Source organism: Cnephaeus nilssonii (assembly GCF_951640355.1).
Source record: "Cnephaeus nilssonii genome assembly, chromosome: 15".
NCBI lineage: Eukaryota > Metazoa > Chordata > Mammalia > Chiroptera > Vespertilionidae > Cnephaeus > Cnephaeus nilssonii.
Window position 1 is genome coordinate 65,655,578 of NC_137086.1, and position 20,392 is coordinate 65,675,969.

General features: G+C 46.0%; 1 protein-coding gene across 3 annotated transcripts; it reads right to left on the reverse strand.

Moving 5' to 3' along the window:
* Positions 1–152: 152 nt before the first annotated feature.
* LOC307111725 (ashwin) lies at positions 153–19,185 on the reverse strand. Of its 3 annotated transcripts, none has more exons than XM_079791749.1 (5): positions 19,071–19,185; positions 17,414–17,580; positions 13,563–13,938; positions 11,233–11,307; positions 153–4,245 (listed from the first exon to the last, which is right to left on the reverse strand). In XM_079791749.1, exons 1-4 carry the CDS (start codon positions 19,167–19,169, stop codon positions 11,251–11,253), a joined length of 699 nt encoding a protein of 232 aa, XP_079647875.1. In that variant the 5' UTR covers positions 19,170–19,185; the 3' UTR covers positions 153–4,245; positions 11,233–11,250. The 3 variants fall into 3 exon arrangements, with proteins under 3 accessions (XP_079647875.1, XP_079647876.1, XP_079647874.1); XM_079791750.1 differs by lacking the exon at positions 153–4,245 and having other exon boundaries at positions 8,122–11,307; positions 13,563–13,685; positions 13,812–13,938; XM_079791748.1 differs by lacking the exon at positions 153–4,245 and having other exon boundaries at positions 8,122–11,307.
* Positions 19,186–20,392: the final 1,207 nt, after the last annotated feature.

A 20,392-nucleotide genomic window follows, 5' to 3' on the forward strand; every position in this document is an offset into this window, starting at 1 on the left:
AAATAAATCCAGAGACATGGAAGCAGGGAACAGACTGATGATTCTCAGAGGGAAGAGATTACCCAAAGAACTTGTATGCATATATGCATAGCCCATGGACACAGACCATAGGGTGGGGAGGGCCGGGGCAGTGGATGGGGGTGGTTTAGAAGGGGTCACTGGGGGGAAAGGGGACATCTGTTAATAGTTTCATCAAAAAGGGTAAGTTGTTATAAAATGAAACTGTGTGCCAGGGAAAGCCTGGGGGGAGCCCCGCCCGTCTCCATCAGGCCGCCACCAGGAGGGCGTCTGACCACGTGAGCCAGGCCGCCAGAGTTACAGTGAGCTGGAGGCTCCGCTCACAAAAAGAATAAACCCACCCTTGTTAGTTGTTTTGCCATCTTCTTCTTTATAATGTTAACATGAAAACATTCAGACCTGTAAAGAATTTTTGTGAGTTTATTGGAGCCAAACTGTCGACATATGCCAGGAAGCAGAACCTCAATGGATTGAGATAATGCTCCAGAGAATTGTGGGTTACATCTGTATTTATACATTGCCATCAAAGGAAGGGACATAGGTGGGTTACATGAAATTCATTGGTGATAGACTAGAGAGGCGGGAGAAAGCAAAGCAGGGAAACCCCTGAGATAGGATAAAAAGTAAAATGATAGACACATACTTAGGTGGGTGCAGGAACAATTAACAGGTTAACAGTGAAGGAATCTGTGGTATCTGTCCTGGCACCCAGCCACATTTGGCTGTGCCCCAAGATCCAGAAAAAGAGAAATTACAAGTTACCCAGACATTTCAAGGGTATGTTGTTATAGACGCAAAAAGACAGAGACAGGCTCAGTTAAGGTAAAGGTTGACCTTGTGAGTGAAGATACCAGCCTAGGATGTAACTGCCCACCATCACTGCGTTTAGTTAAAGTTTAATTTCAGACCATCCTTTGTGGTTCCTTTAGGTCTCTGAGTCTGCAAGACTGCCATGCAGGCCTCCCCTGGGCTTGTCAGGTTAGCATGTGGCCCCTTTCGTCCACAATAATATAAAAGTAAAAGCATTCTTGCAAATGTGCTTTTGAAAATAAAAATAGCAGTATTCCAAAAAAACAAAAGTAAAAGCTTTCCAAATTTCAGTATGGAACATCTTACTTGTTCCTGGTTAAAAACACAGCTACACAAAACATCTCCAACCTTAAATTACCCAACTTGTCAAAAACACAGATCTTAGTGGCAAGCAACTACCAGGGAGCTAGTAGCTCCATGAGACTAGTAGCAAAAAGCAAAATGGCAGACTAGCCAGTTTACCAGGAAACTCGGGGAAGACGCGCCCTCAGGAGATCCCACTTGCCGCTGGGGGTCCAGGAGACGGCATGGACGGGGCTGCCCCCACTGAGGAGCAGTCGGAGCACGTGCAGCAGACATGAGAGCATTCGCCAAGCCACACACAGCAGCAAGGCTCTTCGAAGCCTTGTCTGCTCAGAGGGCTAAGCAGAAGCTCTGACCTGGCTGAGCATTACTATGAACATGTTCGAAGGCCTAAAGGAAACCATGCTTAGAGAATGAAAGGAACATTTATAATAACCATTACTCATCAGAGTGAGAACACCAATAAGCGGTGAACCTTTTTAAAAAGAGCCAAATGCAAATTCTGGAGTCTGAAAGTGCAATAACCAACATGAGAAACCACTAGAGAAGCTTGAGCTGGGAGGAGAGGAAATCGGGGAACACGAAGACAGATCAATAAAGATCATGAAATCTGAGAAACAGGGGAAAAAGAAAACAATGAATAGAGCCTCAGAGAAATGCGAACCACCATTAAGTGCACCAACATATGCAAAATGGGGATACCAGGAGAGGAGGGGGGAAAGGGACAGAAAAAATGTTTTAAGACTTGATGACCGGCCCTGGCTGGTTTGGCTCAGTGGATAGAGTGTAGGCCTGCGGACTGAAGGGTCCCAGGTTCGATTCCGGTCAAGGGCACATGCCTGGGTTGTGTGCTCCATCCCCCCGTAGGGGGCGTGCAGGAGGCAGCCGATCAATGATTCTCTCTCACCATTGATATTTCTATCTCTCTCCCTCTCCCTTCCTCTCTGAAATCAATAAAAATATATTTAAAAAAAAAGAATTAATGGCTGAAAACTTCCCAAATTTGATGAAAAACATTAATCTAAAAATTATCCAGGAAGCCTGACAAACTCACAGTATGAAAAATGCAAAGAGATCCGTACCCAGACATATCATAGTCAAAATGTTGAAACGTTGAAAGCCAAAGATAAAGGGAAGAATCCTGAAAGTACTGAACTGCGATCGGAGCTGCCACACGCACTCGGGGGTCTGCAGAGCCCGCATGGGCCTCCACCCCAGCTGGGAATCACGACATTGAACAATACTTCCGACTGGCTCTAAAATAATGGCGTTCTATGATAAACCACTTTGTGAACAAGACTTTTTATTAAAAAGAAATAAAACATACATAAAAGTGCATAAAACAAACGTTAGCAGGTAAAACTCAACGATGAAGACAGAAGTCAGAATAGTGGTTAATTCTGCTGGGGAAAGGGTAGGAGAGAACTTCAGGAATGCTGAGAAGGTTCTGTGTTTCGATTGGCAAACTGGCTCTGGCTAAGTCCTGCACACTGCCCTGCGTTCTCTTAGAAAGGTATATGGGGATATAGCCATGCCCACTCAGCCACACATGGCCTGTCCATAGGCCTAAAATGTATACTGTTTGGCTCTTTATGGGAAGTTTGCTCTCTGTCTTGATCTGGGCAGTGGCCTCTCTCTCTCTCTCTCTCTCTCTCTCTCTCTCTCTCTCTCTCTCACACACACACACACACACACACACACACACACGTAAATTCACTGAGCTGTAGATTTTAAACTTTACAATGTTATGACATCTCAGAAAAAGGTATGTTATACTTTTTTAGCTTCCTATACTGACAGTTAATATAAAGCAAATGTGCTTGATGTGTATCAGATCGCTCTAATACCTGAAAGCTCTGGGGTCAGTCTCTCCCACCTGATGTTTCGGCGGCACCTGGCACTGGTGCGCGTTTCCTCGTGTGCCTGGGTAAGCCGACCTGTGCGGTCACCGCGCCCAGCACCATCCGCAGGCGTTTCCTTGTGCCCAGCGCCGTCTTCTTGCAGACAGAGCTCCGCGGCCTCGGCTGGACCTCCTTCCCAGGAAGCCTCCCGGGTGTAGCTCTGGCTGCAAACCTGCAGGAGCCTGCTTGCTCCTTCCTTCCTTCCTTCCTATCTCCCTGCTCTTTCTTCTTTCGCCTTCCTCCCTCCCTCAGCAGGCAGGCTGACTTCTAGTTCACCTTTATCACGTGGGACAGGTGCTCTTTGGAGTCCTGGCCACCAGGTTTCCTATCCAGTGGGGTGCGGGGCTGTCTTCTCACCTTAACACATTGGTTGATAGCGCATCAAACAAATGGCCTACTCTGCTGGGTTCTCGTGGTCTCTACATCTTTGCGACAACTCTTTGGGGCTTTGGATTTTTTTCAACAGGGGGATGTGTTCTATTGAGATGTGTTGAAAGAGCAGAGGAAGGGTATCCACGGCAGGGAACACTTCCGGGAAAGGGTGACTGACAGTATCCACGAGGATCCCACACTAACAGTGGACGCCCCCACCCCGAGAGTCCTGAACCTTGACACAGAGTAGACACACTTACAGGAGGCACGCCACGAATGCTGACAGCAAGGAGGCCCAGGCGCAGGAGCCCCCTCTTCTGCAGAGACCCCAGGCTGAGGCACAAGGTACATAAAGTAGAGCTAGAAATGAGCAAAAAGCCTTATAATGCTCCCTGTACATTTAAATGCTCATTCTGACATGAAGGCTGCCTGGCCTTAGAGGGCAGCCTGAGGGCTCAGGGTGAGTATGAGGTGGAAATACAGAGAACTAAGATCCAGGAGAGACCCCGGATCAGAGTGAAAATGGGAGCCCAGAGGAGCGATGCTCACTCAAGGCCACGCAAGGCCAGCACCGGGGCAGGCTCCTGACGCCAGCCCGTCCTTCCTGTTGTCTGTTATGTCCCTCTTCTCTCCGCTCGCTAGTGGGCCGCCGTGTGCCGGCAGGGCCATTGCCCTTTACTCCAGGGGTGGGGTGGGCGTGGAGGGGCCTATCTCTGGCTTAAGGAAAGGGCAGGGTCCAGGTTTGGCCGCTGCTGTCACCAGCTAGCGGCAGCCTTCAGAGAAGCCACTCCCTCCGGCACGCCTCCTCTTCCATCATCAGAGTGCTGCGTCCCACTGCTTCCTGTCGGAAACAATGAGAAAAAGCCGTAACTGGACTAAGTTTGCGGAGGGCATTATTTCTAAATAAAACACAATTTGTTTTCTTATACGTGGAGGTGACTGTGGGGGATGCGATCTCTGAATATGGGTTTTTCTGAAACACTGAGAAGGAAATGTCCGGGCATCACACGTGCCAAATGCACATCAACTGAGAAACGGACTTCTCAGCACGCCAAAGGAATGAGAGAGAACAGAGAAGCCTGCCACAGAAATCAGAGCGGGGGACTCCGTCCGGACACCCCTCAGCAGCTGTCCCACTAGAAGCACATGAACAAAAACCCTCCCAGGTTTGGAAGCAGCTTCTAAGAGAAAATCCAGTTTCTGGTTGGTTTCCTTAGGCTTCAAGGAATTAAAAACATAACTAGTAAACCATTTGGTACACAGAACATTTTGACTTTAACTCTTAAATGTTCTTCAGATTTTCTCTCAAACTATTTGAATGTTTAGACTGAATCAACGGGGATTAGTAAGAGGGTAAAGCCCCTTGGGGCAGAGACATGTCTTATTCCAGCGCCTTATGCAGAGTGTGAAAACACAGCAGGTCCCTACTGCATGAATGACATGTTTGTCCAGGGCGTTCACGTCAGTGTGAGCATCGGCCCCAGTCAGGGCACATAAAGAATCAACCAATGAATGCATGAATAAGTGGAATGACAAATCGGTGTCTCTCTCTCTCTAATCAATCAATCAATCAATCAATCAATCAATCAAATAGAGAAAAGTTAACTTGACATCCTCTTGTTCATTAAAATATAAAACTCCCATTATATTTTTAAGCGACATGACTTAAAGTAACACTGGAAATGAGTGGAGTCTGAAAGGATAGAGGCAGAGGAATTGTATAAATCACTGCACTCTATCTAGTTGATGGTGTTGTTCCCGCATGGGCACAGGTGAACAGCGGCCACTGCTGCACCTGGGTACCGGAAGCGAACAGGTAAGTAAGCGGACAGTGGGTGGTGGGAGCCTGGCTTCTCACTTTCAGGGCGGGCACTTAGAAACAAGCACAGGAGGTCTACAGTGGTCCACACAGCATGAGCTCACGTTTAGCTTACTGTAGAGATGCTTACATATAAAAACATGCACAGACGTGTGCATATACCAGGGCCAGCGTAAACACATAGGTATTTCCTTGCTCTGTCAGTTGAGGCCCAGAAGCAATGACACCCCGGTATCAAAGTGCACCCTAGTGCCCAGATCTTGCTTTCTAATACCATCATCCTTCAATGAAAGGAACCAAGACTCCTTGGAGAAATGGCCAAGTCTGGGCCTGGGACAGGAAATATACAAGAGGAACCCGGAGTCCTTTGTACCACCAGAAAGGAAGGAAGTGCTCCAGAGAAACCACGAGGATGACCTACGTCAGAGGGACACAGCGGCCAGCTGAAACCGATTTCAGTGAGTGGCCAAAGCTAGAGCAATCTGAGCAAAACCAACAGGAAAGCATTACGTTCTTACCCAAAGCGTAAGCAGCTGAGCCCACACTGACATAATTATTAAATTTTAAAAGGGGGGAGAACAGACAATTCTGCAGAGAATTCCAAACGGGTTATGTGGACGCTTGGCCAGCTAGGTGAAGCGTAACTCCACACTCCTCCCATGAAACCCTTCCCGAGCACAGGATGAAAGGAGGAAAGAAAGTAGCCCCATATAACCTGACAGTGCCTGAGCCAGGTGGCCCAGGGTCCCCTCGAAAGTGTTAAAAGTCGTTAGAGAATACACCCTGATATAACGTGATGGAAGGGCCCTTTCCTCCGATCTTCCTGAAACCCGTAACGTGTCTAATCACGCAAAAAACCTGAGGCAAGTCAAACTGAAGGGCGTTCTTCAAAACAACTAACCAATATGCTCCCCAATTGCCAAGGCTGAGAAACTTAGGGAGAGTCTGAGAAACTGTGACAGCCCAGCTGAGTCTAAGGAGTTATTATGAAAACAAAGGTAAGGTGGTATCCTGGGACAGGAAACGGACATTTGGTAAAAACTAAGAAAATCTGAATCAAGTTATGGACTTTAGCTAACAATGTATCGATATTGACTAGTCTCAAGGAAGGCACCAGACTACCTCGTATCAGTGGCAGGAAGCTGTCGGGAGAGGGAAACTCTCCATACCGCCACAGCAACATTTCTATACACCGAAAACTCCACAAGGTTTAGGTTTTGAAAGTTTATTTCAAAAAAAGTATGTAGCAGGGCAGAACAGACCTAACAGAAGGCTTAGCTAGATATTGTGTCTTATATTTATAAAACTATCTTTAAATGTAACTGGTATTTGTCTTCTAAGGTTTAATTATTAGTCAAAGAAATCTAAATATTTTGGTTCAAACCATTTACCCAAAGACTAAAAAACAAGGCACCTGGTTCATTTTCTTAGAGATTAAAAAATATTTCATGCTATTGTACACTTAACCAACCAGTCTTGTTTCTGTCTTTTGATTCAACTTGGCAAAGTCTTGAATACCGCTAACAAACAGCTTCCAATTTCTCTCAGAATCACATACGAGGTCCTTTATGGCCTAAGATCCACCTTACTCTGGCTTCTGTCTACCTTCTCTGACTTCATTTTATACTACCCACCCACCAGTCTTTTTGATCTAAAAACCTATGAAGACTCAGGGTGTTCATAGGTTTTTAGATCCATGGAGATCGATGTCTGTTATCTAGTGCTGGGTAGCAAACCATCCCCAGCACTTAGCGGCTTAGCACCCGTTCTATTCCCGTGATTCTGCGAGTCAGCTCTCTGGGCTGTCTGCCCTGGGACCTCAGGCAGTCAGTCACCTGGCAGGTGGATGGGGAGTGGGTGGCTGTCAGCGGGGTGTATTTTTCTAACTTCTTCCCATCACGGCTGCAGCAGGGGTCCAGGAGTGACAGTAGAAGCATTTACTTGATCACAACCTACCATTTATAGGATGTTTTTCCCAAAAGCTTCCCATAGCTGTCACCCCTTAAAATACCAGCATTTCAAAGAGGCTTTCCTAACCACTAGATTTAAAGTTTCTCACCCTAAGCCTGATTTTTTTCTCTCATTAGAATTACCCATCATTCCTGTTCACTTGCCTGTCTTTTCTTAAGGAGAACTTAGTTCACATCTTTATTTCTTCTGCCACAACAGGGAAGACAACCAACTTTATAACAACTGGCAGGGCAAAGCACTTCAGTTAGTACTAAGAGCACATTAATAAAAATCTAAATGGAAATAAGATTTTTTTGGTCGCTTCTGTCCAGACAAAAAAAATCAAGGATCTAATTTTTAAGTTCAAGGCAGGTGACCAGAAGCTCTTCCTAGTTAATTTAGAGCTTCGCTATCAACATTAAGACACCAGTTTAGAAATTAACTTTCTTAAGACCACCCAAACACAAATAAGCCCTCAACGAATCTCTGCTTTGTCCCAGTTAAACAAACTTACAAGGGCCCAGCGGGCATGGCTCAGTGGTTGAGCGTCGGCCTCTGAACCAGGAGGTCATGGCTCGATCCCCGGTGGGGGCGGGAGGCTGCAGGAGGCAGCCAATTTTGATTCTCATCATTGATGTTTCTATCTCTCCCTCTCCCTTCCTCTCTGAAACCAATTTAATATATATAAGAAAGCTTACAAGGGATGAGGTTTGGGAACTTGTCTCCTTCCCCCAAGCACAGTGGTGGTCAGTGTCAGCCTCTGTCGCACCGGGGAGTCCTGAATGCCAGGCCGCTCCAGCCACGCACGCTCCTTGTACAGCAGCGCCCCGAGATGGGGGCACTATCGGAATCATGCTGGAGCTCAATCAGTCCAGAAACAGACTTTTTACTATAAAACTGACACCTTTCAATAGCACTTACTCAAATAAAAAGAGATCAAGTCATTAACAGAGTATTTTTTCATTTTATTTTTTTACGAACGACAGGCCTACTCAATAATTTTATTCAGTTTATTTAAATAAGGATAAGGCTACTTAAAAGACTTTTTACATACAAAAAAATGTACATTACAAGGTTAAACTTTCTGTACTGAATTACAAAACCTGCACGAGCATTTAATAAAAGAGCATACTTAAAAACATTTGAAGTCCCACAGTAGAGAACAGAGGAGGCTCTGACATACATGTGATTTAAGCTACTGGCAGTTTTACTTAATGTAAGTTTTAAAAAGGTCATTGCTATTGAATGAGTCTCTAGATCAGTTTAGAATTGTCTCTGAAAACTTAAGCAACCAAAATATTACTTCAAAAAAATAATTACAATTCTGAGGACCTTGAATATAGCAAAAACACCAGGCCTCACGGCAGAAGCTGAACCAGCTTCCCACAGGGCCTGGCTGCTGAGCACGTGGCAAACCGCAGCCGACAGCCCGGAGGCCGGTGCCTGGTGCCCGGGCCTGGCGCTCTCGGAGCGCTCGCAGCAGCCCGACCTCACAGCACAAGGACGGGCCGGTCCAGCCCCACCGCAGTGAATGAGCAGGGCCACGCCGTGTGACCAAGCCTGAAGCTTAGGCTCTACAGAAAGGAGGAAGGAGATGAAGGCCAAGAACGTGAAAATGTGGGAAAGGAGGACACGAGCAAGGAAAACGGGGAACCAAGAGGGGGAGGAAGAAAAGAGCAAGACCACCTGGCAAGGGCAGGCAGTGGTCAAGTGCCTGTAACTCCACCTCAGAGGCCACTCTCTGACACAAATGCCATTCGCTTTCCTACCCCAACAAGAAGAAAAACTGGCTTTATTGGACTAGAGAATCGAGAGCAACAATAGTAACCCGTGTTAGGGAGTCCAGAGGATTCCGAAGTTGTCAGCCATTCAAGTCCTTCTCAGCTTCAAAGCTCACCAAAGCAACACTTCAAACGTCAGCCTCCCAACACCTCTGCCCGATTCCTGTCCGTCCCTGGCAGGCTCCGCGGGCAGGCTCCGCGGGCTGCTCCCGCACATGGCGACGCGGAGGGCCAGCTGCGTCCGCACCCGGAAGGCACAGCATCCAGGATGTTGGTGTATGGGACACACAGTACCCAGCTTAGCTCCTCCACATTTCAAACTCAAAGTAGGTCAAGAACATGCTGCTATATGAGCGCAGACTCTGAATGTTCACAATATAAACTTCAATTTGAAGCAACAATGTTACACAGTTCAGCTGTTAATACCAACCTACTTTGTAAGTTAAATATACGAATTAAAAATTAATTTTTTGAGTAACTAAAAATAAGTTTCTACTGACTTAAAACTGTCAAATGGCTAATTCTCTCTTAACTAAGAGAGAAATGCAGATGAAAGCAGAAGGAACAACTCAATAAATATAATGTCATTCTACCCTAAAATCTGCACTTTTCAAAATGTCCTTTAACATAGTTATACATCAGCTCTGCAGACAACTGCGTATTTAATAATTTACCATAACATTAACAATTTATGCAACACTCAGTATGTATCCACTTTGTCTTATGTGAACAGATGCAGTCTGGAGAAGACAGGACTGAAACTACAGGGTTAAAGTTTCAGTACAGTGTTCACCTGCACGGTGGAATTACTTCTTCCTAAGGCTAGTCAATAGCTGAATTAAAATGCTTGTTTTAACAAATCGAAAGAGGAATGAAACTGTTCTAAAAAGTGCTGAGACAAACCCCAATTGGAAGATCAATCGTACAAGGGAGAAAGTATCAAGTGTTCTCGCACTTGGCTAGAAACACACGGCAGAAAAGTGAACACCGGAACTCACGAATGTGAGGAATAACCTATTTGCTCACTGACTCAATTAGCAGCTGGAACAAGCCCACTTACACAACCTCAGAGAGATGCCCGCGGGACAGCCCTGTGGACAGCGCCCCATGCTGCACCAGCAGGGACCCGGCCAACTGGCCCCCTCCGTGCCGTCACTGGGTCCTGACTTCCGACTTCAGTCCCTCCTGTGCTGGCCCATCGGGGTCACACCGAGTTTCCCCCTTCACCACCATACTATACTCCCGGACTCTCCTAAATTCTACAATTCTACCTCCTCTTCCTGTTCACTAAACTTCCTACCAACAGGCACCACCTCTAACACGATGACGTCACCTGGAGATTCTTACAGTCTGCCTCATTAAGCTCCTGGAGGGAGAGCCCTGAGCGAGTGAGATCAGGCTGCTCCTGAAAAGAGGAAGGACGGCTGCGCGACAAGAACAACCTGAAGGGTGGGCCTGGGGCAACCCTGACCAGTCCACTCAGGAGAAACCAATTCTGTTATGACTTCAAGGGAAGGAGCAATAGCAAGCACTTAGGGAACAGCAATTTTATCTGTATAGTCTGAGTCGTTCATTGGCAGCGCTGCAAAGAAGCTTTTCTCGGTGAACTTCAAGGATGAACGGGCAGTATTTACTAAAATACTGTGATGAACTGTTTTATTCTTTTGCTTGGGAAAAGAAAAATTGTGAACTTCTAAAATATGTGAGTTTTTAAAAAAAATCTCAAAGTTCTCTAAAGACTGAAACAGATTAATGAGAATAATTCCTAAAATTCATCAGATGCTTTATGGTACACCAGACTTGTAGCTTCCTGATTTGACTAGGGTCAACATAAACGACTTATAGTAAGCCATTCATTTAAAAAGAAATTCCTTCCGCCCTGGCTAGTGTGGCTCAGCTGGCTGGGCGTCGGCCCATGCAAAGAAAGGTTGCTGGTTCAATTCCAGGTCAGGGCATATGCCCCAGCTGCGGGCTTGATCCCCAGTAGGGGGCGTGCAGAGGAGGCAGCCGATTGACGTTTCTCTCTTACATGGATTTTTTTTTTCTCTCTCTCTCTCAAATCAATAAAAACATATTTTTTTAAAAAGAGAAATTCTTACCTAATCAGGGAATAAAAGGCAATTTTTTTTCTTTCAAATGGAGGGAGGAAGGCAGGGAGGGAGGGAAAGACTATTTTTTGAACCTAATTTTAAACCTTTAGAAAATTTTCAAAATAATCAAGCTCTCTGTAAATACTGTCAATATATGTGAACTGTTTGAAAACTACAGTTATATTTACATTTTTGGAAACTTTCCTTCATGGCCATGTAACGTGTTGTATCTTCCTCTTTGCTTCTGGGGGTTTCAGGTTATCCTAAAATAACAAACAGAAATCAGTTTATACTTACAAAAATGTCAGAGAACAACTGAAATGACTATTTTTAAACCACCAAGGTTTACTACCAACATACAAACGGTAGATCCCTGCTGCCATCTAGTGGGAGAGATCTTAGACCAGGAAAAAGAGCAAGCCTCCTTGGCTCCCACTTTTCTAGCTGTGGTTCTCAAACGTGTGCACCTTAGAATCACCCAGAAGCACGTCCGGCCCTGGGCCTTATCCCAGGACCAATCACATGAGATGAGGCTCTGACCGCTGACTTTCTGAAGCTCCTTTAGGTGGCCCTAGGGTGTTCTCAGGGTTGAGACCACTTACTGCTCCTGGGCTGCTTCCCCCCTGCAGAGCCCATGTCCTCCCTCAATCCCACAATGTCCTCCCTCAATCCCACAATCCAAGATCTTAACAGGAGAACGAATTAAAAAAAAAAAAAAATCACACCTCTGAGCCTAGCGGGTAGCTCAGGTGGGTGGAGCATCGACCCACACACCAAAGGGTGGCAGGTTCGGTTCCTGGTCAGGGCACATACCTAGGTTGTGGGTTCGATTCCCAATCGGGGCACGTATGGGAGGTGACTCCTCAATGTTTCTCTCTCCCTCTGTCTCTAAAATTAACAGAAAACGTATCTTTGGGTGAGGATTAAAAATAATTAAAACCACACCTCTGAAAGAGTAAAAATTTTGAGAAAATGTTTTCTCAAAAAAAAAAAAAAAATCCTTGAAGCTCACTTCTTATTGTAGTATCGGAGGGTGGACTCCTCTTCCCATTCCTCTCTCCCTCTTTCCTACAAAGGTGACCGAGGTAAGTGTGGAGGCAACATGGTGTCGTGCGTGTTCTGGGGCTAGGCGTGAATTCTAACTGCAGTCCGGCTGCCTATTAACTCTGAAACCCTGGACAAGTTTATTTAAATTATCCAACCTTCTTCTCATCTGTGAAATGGAAATAACCATTGTGCCTACATCACAGGATTACTAAAAGGATTCAAGGAACTAATGTAAGAATTTAGGGCTGGTCGGATACACAGTAGCTTTCTTTTTCTAGGGTCTACTATTTTAGATTGAACTACTCTGAGTTTTGATCCCTTTGACACACAATTTGAAGATAATAAAGTCCAAGTATATACTACAAAAACGTGCTACACACTGAATGTCTGTGCCCCCAGTGTGGTATTTGGAGGTGGGGCCTCTGGGGTAATGCGTATGGATGGGATTGACGCTTTGATAAAAGAGGCCCCAGAAGGTGCCTGTCCCTCTGCCACGTGAGGTCCCAGACAAGCAACTTGTGAACCAGGAAGTGGGCTCTCACGGCCACTGATCTGCCAGGGCTTTGATTCTGGACTCCCAGCCTCCAGACTGTGAGAAATAACTGCTTGTCGCTTGAGCCATCAGTCAGTGGTACTTTTTGATATAGCAGTCTGAGATAAACAAAGGTTATAAAACTGCTGGATATTTACATAATCTCATAAATTGAACTCTAAACAAACTGTGTAACTGTATCAAATTTGCCAGCATCTAAAATGCTTAAGTACAGCAGAACACACCATAGTACATTCCTCCAAGTGCCCTCTACCCTCCAAGGACAGGGAATTTAAGGGGCAGGGGAGGCAAGTGGTAAATCCTAGACTCTAGTGTGGCTTAAGCTAAGTGCAAAACAAAGACCAAGCTCTCCAACGCTACTGAAAAGTGACCCTGCACCAATTACTTAACATGCTGAGCCTTGCTAACAAGAGTATTTCTTTCTGCCCTAGCTGGTTTGGCTCAGTGGATAGAGCGTCGGCATGAGGACTGTCGAGTCACGCACGGGTTCGATTCTGGTCAAGGACACATGCCTGGGTTGCAGGCTTGATCCCCCATGAGGGGTGTGCAGGAGGCAGCCAATCAATGATTCGCTCTCATCACTGATGTTTCTATCTCTCTCCCTCTCCCTTCCTCTCTAAAATCAATAAAAAAATATTTTTTTTTTTTAAAAAAAGAGTCTTTCTTTTAGTTGCAAGATACTTAAAGGATCTAAATGAGAAAAATCTAGGGTAAGTGTCTAAGAGACTCTCTCTTTACACATTTTAAGCAGGAAAAAAAACTGTGTACTTTTAAAAAAGCATCAGTTTATCATCATGGATTTATGAGAAATGAGATGTAAACATCGGACAGATCACGTGAGGGCTAACGACCAGCTTGCAGCAGTGACTACTCAGAGACCCCGTTCCCTTCCCATGAGCGTGGAAACTGCCCACTCACCGCGGCCTCGGCCTCTTCTTTCGGAGCAGCTCGCTTTAGCTTCACTGGAGTCGTTCCCACGTGGGACAAAGGCGGCAGCTTCGCAGGGCCCAAAGGACTTTTCCCATGCGCTAAGTCATGGTTCTGTTTAGTGTCATTATTATTGTGTTCCATTTTATTGTTCATAGGCAAATTGGAAGACAAAATTAGGGGTGACACACTTGAAGAGGAATTTGATAATTTTCGAAAGGCATTACTGGTAAAGCTTGCCTGAGGGGGAGGCTTGAGTCGATCATTATCCCCATTCTCTGTCTTTCTCACTTTTATGCTTGTACTTGTTGAACTTCCATCAAACACAATGAGAGGTCTTTTCTTTGACACATCTACACTGCTGCTCCTGAAATCAGAGACACATTCATGAAAGATGCCATCTGGAATGGCAAAGCAGGTACTAGGATGTAAATTTAAAACAAACAATGACCCAAAATAATTTACTGATAAGACGAATCTATTGTAAGTAGGGCCAGTGGAAAAGAAATTTTCTTTTACTCTCTAAATGAAATAACAATTTCCAGGTGCTTTAAAGTTTAAATATTCGTTGACATGAAATTTAAAGAGAGCGTTATTGTACACACAAGAGTGTTATTTTTAAAACATCAATTGACCAACTAACCCTAGAAGGTAAAACAGAATTTCCTAGTAACTAAAAATTCTTTTAATTTTTAAAAATCACCATCTTATTATAGGGTTATCCTGACCATCTATACTAATAAAAGGGTAATATGCTAATTAGACTGGGAGACCTTCCAGGAGACCTTCCAGACGTTCTTTTGGACAAAGCCATGATGGCGGGGCCGAGGTAGAGGCGGTTAGGGGCCAAGATGGGACGGCAGTTGTGGGTGATCAGGCCAGGATGGGACGGCAGTTGTGGATGATCAAGCCGATGGGGGGGGCCATTTGGGGTGATCAGGCCAGTGGGGGGGTGCAGTTAGGGGTGAACAGGCTTGCAGGGGGGGTCAGTTGGGGGTGATCAGGCAAGCGGGGGGGGGCAGTTGGGGGTGATCAGGCTGGCGGGGGGGGGGGGGGGCCAGTTGGAGGCGAGCAGGCCGGCAGGCAGAGTGGTTAGGGGCAATCAGGCAGGAAGGCAGATGAGTAGTTAGGAGCCAGCAGTCCCAGATTGTGAGAGGGATGTCCGACTGCCGGTTTAGGCCCGATTGGATCGGGCCTAAACCGGCAGTCGGACATCCCTCGACAGGTCCCAGATTGGAGAGGGTGCAGGCCGGGCTGAGGGACACCTCCCCTCTCCCCCGTGCACAAATTTTGTGCACCGGGCCACAAGTGTATTACTATTTAGAAAGGATAATAAACTACAAAACTATACCAAGACGCCCATAGCGACAATCTATATACAACAATATGGAACATTATGCTCCATTCATTAAGGTCGCTTAAGCCAAGGCATTTTCTAAAATAACTGGAACTGTAACATTTGTTTGATTTTAATTTAATTTAATTTTATTTTAATTTTAAAATTCAGCAAGTCTTCATATTTAGCTTCTGAAAATCTAATTTCCACTCTTAATCGTAAAGATAATAAAAGTATTTCATTTGTCCATTATTCTTTATACCTCAAACAATAGATTTATGATAAAAATATTTTAATTAAACAAACTTAGCAGGAAGAACTCTCCAGCCTTGCTACTCAAAGTGTGGTCCAGGGACCAGTAGCACCTGTGGTATCTTGGGAGCTTGTGAAAAATTCAGAATCTGCCTTTTAACCAGATCCCAGTTGATTAGCCAAATTCACCACTGACAACCATTCGGCAGAAGATGAAAAGTAAACCCACTGCCACTGCAGGAGGGAAACAGAAGGACTGCGAGCAGGTGCGTCAGCTGTGAGAGTTCAACCTCAGAGGCAAGGGGCGCCTGCAGGTCTGAGAAGCACCGCAGTCAAGACCTGGTCCAGCTCGGTGGGACCAGGCACGTCACAGCCCTTCTCCAGAGCTCAGTTCCTCCAGAGATGAAACAGCAGGCGACTCAATAATGCTTGGTGATCTTAGATCCTTCCAGCTTTAGTGCTGATACAGGAGTCAAACTGTGATTTTTAAAAATAGAGCCAAAGATCCTTTCCAAAGTGACTCTGAGGGCCTAAAAGAAGCCGTCACATGAAGTCAAGTATGTCAGGATTGAAAGCTTTGCCTAGGACAGTGATGGGCAACCTTTTGAGCTTGGTATGTCAAACTTTGCCAAAAAACTGAGCATAACTCGGGTAGTGTGTCACTTTGAGGAAAAAACATTATTTCGCGATATTTATAGTTTAAATAACATAAATGTTTCATCCTCGGCATGCGGCCGCCTCAGCGGTCGTGTGTCATCAGAAATGGCACTGACACGTGTGTCAGAGGTTCGCCATCACTGGCCTAGGACAATGTGCCTGAATGTGCAGATAAAGAAGAAAATACTTTCCAAGTAAGAGTCAAAGGAAGTAAATTAAAGATATGCACAGCATAATCCAGATTTATGAAAGTTGACACTAATACACAGCCTGTACCAACATGCAACCATCGAACTAAAATGATGCTCAATCTGAACTGAATGTGTTCCTGATCAAAAGTGGGACTGTACGCTTATTTACTTCCCAAAAGACTCTGAGCATGCATGCCCATCAACTATTCTACTCCTTGGGGAATAACCTCCCTACTGGTCATGAGTTTTTCTTCATTCTTCATAACTAGAGAGTAAAACCAGGAATCAGAATTAGCATCCTGCCCTCACTCCATCGCTACTGCACTGCCCATGACAGTACCCTACAAACAGAAGGCTCTCAAAGAAGATTCAGTAATCAATAACACCCACTTGCCATGTAAGTGGCATAGGAAAAGAAACAACTAGCTCACTTAGGGATCTCTGGGTACCTTGTCCTCATTAACTAACAAACTATACTGATTAATCACATGTACCTTTAAATGGGAAATTCATTTGCTTGTGGTTCTATAAACAATTTTCTGGAATTTAAAAATGTGAAACAGTGTCCCTGAAGCTGTATGAGTCTCTCCATTTCTGTATTATTCAAACACCTTAGGGTCCTGATTCCATTTTTTCTCACAATTCAGCACATGTTGTTGGCTCTGGCTCTGCCTCTAAAATACATCCAGACCCAACCACTTCTTATCAAGTCCAGTGCCACCTCAGCCAGTCACCACCGGCTGTTGTCTGGATCACTGCTGTCTGCTAAGTGGTTTCCCTGTCCCTCCCCCACCTTCAATCACTTCTCAGTATGGCAGCCAGCATGACCCCGTTTAAAACGCTCTTAGATGGTGTCACGACTCCGCTCGAAACCCTCCATTGCCTTCTCCTCTCAATAGTCCAGACACAGTTCTCACAATGACTTGCAAAGCTTTCTGTGATCTGACAAGCTCCACTCACCCCGTCAACCTCGCCCCCCCTCTCCCTCTGAATCTCTCCACCCAGCCTGGTGGTCTGTTGTTCGTGGGCACACTCCTGACCCCAATTACTATATTCTGCTTGGAATGCTAGCTTGCTCACTACTCGCTAGGTCACTCTACTGAAACGGCATTTCTCAATGAGGTTGTTCCTGGCCACATTAATTAAAACGGTAAATCCTCTCACTGTTTTTTCTTCTGTCATGATGTAACATACAATATATTTTACTCAATTTTTTATTATGTTTCTTCATATTAAAATATGAGCAAGAAATGTTGTCAGTTTTATTCATGGTATATGTACAGTGCCTGGTGCTCAATAAATAGTTGAGTATATGAAATCTTTTTGACCTAAATTTACCTACGGAGAAAAAAAAAGGCAAAATAGTTTAGTCCTATAAGATGAAAACCAGAAGCATTGAAAAGTACCTTTTAGTCTCGTTTTTTAGTTCATGTTGCTCTCTTTTCTTTTCCATTATTTTCCCCCATCTATTCTTTGGCAAATCTCTCTGAGGCAATGGTATTGCATGCTGGACATACAGATCAGTAAGATTGTCTTTGTTTATTCTTACATCATTTTCAACAGCTATGTTCTTCTGTGGAAAAGGAAACAAAAATAATTTCAAAACAACATCCTTCTTTTAACAACTAACCAACTACCTACCTAACGGGGCAGAACATTACTGCTTAAATAACCAACTATAAAACCATTGTTACAATTAGACACATGCTTAAGGGTCCTTTATAATGCTGGAAAAAAGCAGTATTATAAATAGTTCAAGCTCTGTAAATATTTGGTTCAGCCTCATCTTAAAGGCAATGGGCACATGTCCTCAGTGTGACCAGCACTGCTGTCCACAAGCGTGCGGCCAACACACCGGGCAGTAAGAGCATTTCCTCTGACATCATCCTAATTTGTGAAGAGAACAACGAAGGAAAATGAGAACGGAAATGTGATCATGGGCTCACCTACAATTCTGAAAGGCTTGGAAACACTTGTGTTTAATAGAACTGACTAAACAAATCCAATCTATGGCCTCTGTGAAACTTTTCCCAATCCTTTTTTCCCTTAAAAACTTAAAAGCACAATTTTACTCCTTTTCTGTCTTATACTAGATGGGCCTTTATTATCAGTTTTCACCCTGTACTCACTCAGAGACATGTGGAAACCCTGCGGGTCCTCTCGGACAGCATTCCCCAGAATGCACTGCAGGTTAGACTGGGAAGCACCGCTTAGGGGCAGAGGTGCTCCAACTGTGGTCCCTGAACTAGAAGCAAGAACTTGCTAAAAAACGCAGATTTTCAGGCCGCGCCTGAGAACTACTGACTCCGACACAAAGGGGATGAACCCCGCAAAATATGTGCTTTAACAAGTCCTGTGGTGCCTGATGTGCCTGTCTGAGAAACACAGGCAAAAGGTCACTGACATCACTAAAATAATCGACTTAGCATAGGGCCTGATGAGATTAGACGAAGATACAGTACTGAAGGTTCAAAAAACACAAGAAAAACAAAGTATTATACATAAAACCCCAAGGAAACGTTCAATAATTCTCTACCACTTTACACAAAACTTATCACTTTTTGTCTTCTTTTTCGTCTACTATCAGCGGCCACATTAGCTGAAAAAGAGCAAACGCTGCACCGAGAGCCCAGAACCCCGAATTCTCCTCCTGGCTGCACCCTTCACCGCCGTCACCGGCGGTGTGCCCTGAAACAAGGCAGTGCACCTCCGTGTCCGCATCTGTAGCCGAGGTGAGGGTGCGGAGAGCGGGCCACTTCTCCGCGCTTCCCGGCCCCGACCACGTCCCCATTTCCGTCCCCCCCCCTCCGACCCGCGCCCTGTCCCCTCTTCCTTGCTCACGTACAGGCCGCGAGGGTCGCCTAGGACTCCTCTTTGCGAGCCATTAAGAACCCAAAAAGGTAAGTCCGAACCCCCAGGAATTCCTGATGCGCTAGGACGTATCCTCTCGGGTGGGGGCGCGGGGAGAGCAGGTCGGCCAGCGTGGAGGGTCGCACAGACGGCGGGAGTGCTCCCGCCAGGGCATCCCCGCGGCCCCCCGCCCCCGCGGCCCCCGGAGCCGACCTGCTCGAGCGTGAGCAGCAGGAACTCCCGGGACAGCAACTCCGGGTGCAGCAGCAGCTCCGAGTCCGGGCAGCGGCGCCCGCCCACGTCCCCCGCCATCACCGTCGCCCGGACCCGGCCGGCTACCCACAAGGCCTCGCGAAGGAAGCGTCCCGGAAGTGACGTGTGGGCAGGGCCGAGCGTGTCATCCCTGGGGCGCCGCGCGTGCGCTCCTGGCGCGGGGCGGGGCCGGCCGGGTGGGCTGCGGGCCGTCCGCCCGCGGGCACGGAGGTGTCTGCCGCGACGGGAGGAGAGTGCGGGGAGCGGAGGTCACCTCCGCCTCGGGTGACGCGCGGCTCACACTGTCCACACGTTCTTTAGTTTGTTTCCTAACCCGCTTTACTTTTTGCTGCAAGACCCGGGACTTTGGTGAAAAGTGAACGTGGTGGATGGCGCGCGGGCAGGCCAAACAAAGGGTGCTTGGAGAAGAATTGAATGGGTTTAGGGGCAGGGAAAGGCTGCGCAGCAGCGCCCAGGGCACACGGGGTGGTCGGTGGCAGCACCCAGGCGCTGGAGTCTCATCCTTAGGTGCAGTCACCCGCGGGAAACTGTCAGTGGGGCTGGGGGTGGGCCTGGAATGCCGGCGTGCGGTCTGGTGCCCGCAGGACAGTGTCAAGAAAGCTTTTTCCTGGTCTTTGTCTCCTGTGGCGGGAAGCTTACAAATGGCCCTTAAGGATCAAAGTGCCCTAGGGTCCTAACATTTCCCCCCTCTTTCTATTTGTTAATAATTATTCTTAATGGAATGGGGCAAAGGTCTCTTAGGTACGTGGGCCTAAGGAACAAGGCCCTCTGGTGCTGTTGACAAGGGCATCTGAATAAACAGTTACTCCACACATCAGAAACCAACCAGTTAACATTATTATATTTAAAATTGTTTTTCTTGAATTTTTTTTTAAAACAACCAGTTGGCAGCTTAGTATGGCCATTACTATAAGGGAGGGTAAAATTATCATAATAGTTCATATTGTAGTTGTTAGATACTGAAAGACAGTAACTAGGTCACCTGGGAAAAGTCAGACGTTCGCCACAGGGAGCTACTGCAGCAACCTTTAGAGAAAACATCCTGCATCTTGTTAACGTAAAAACATTTAAACCTGTAAAGAATTTTTGTGAGTTTATTTGAGCCAAACTGTCGACAATTGCCGGGAACTAGAATCTCAACAGATTGACATAATGCTCCAGAGAAGGGCGGTTTTTCATCTATTTTTACACATTGCAATCAAAGGAGGGGACGTAGGTGGGTTACCTGAAATCCATTGGTGATAGATTAGAGAGGCTGGAGA

Excerpts from the sequence above, each read along its gene's own strand:
- LOC307111725 (XM_079791749.1), bottom strand. The coding sequence starts at position 19,169 with ATGGCGGGGGACGTGGGCGGGCGCCGCTGCCCGGACTCGGAGCTGCTG. Across the intron at positions 17,581-19,070 it reads TGCTGCTCACGCTCGAGCAG|AAGAACATAGCTGTTGAAAA; the intron begins GTCGGCTCCGGG and ends CCTTTTCCACAG. Across the intron at positions 11,308-13,562 it reads AAGAAGAGGCCGAGGCCGCG|GATAACCTGAAACCCCCAGA; the intron begins GTGAGTGGGCAG and ends TTGTTATTTTAG.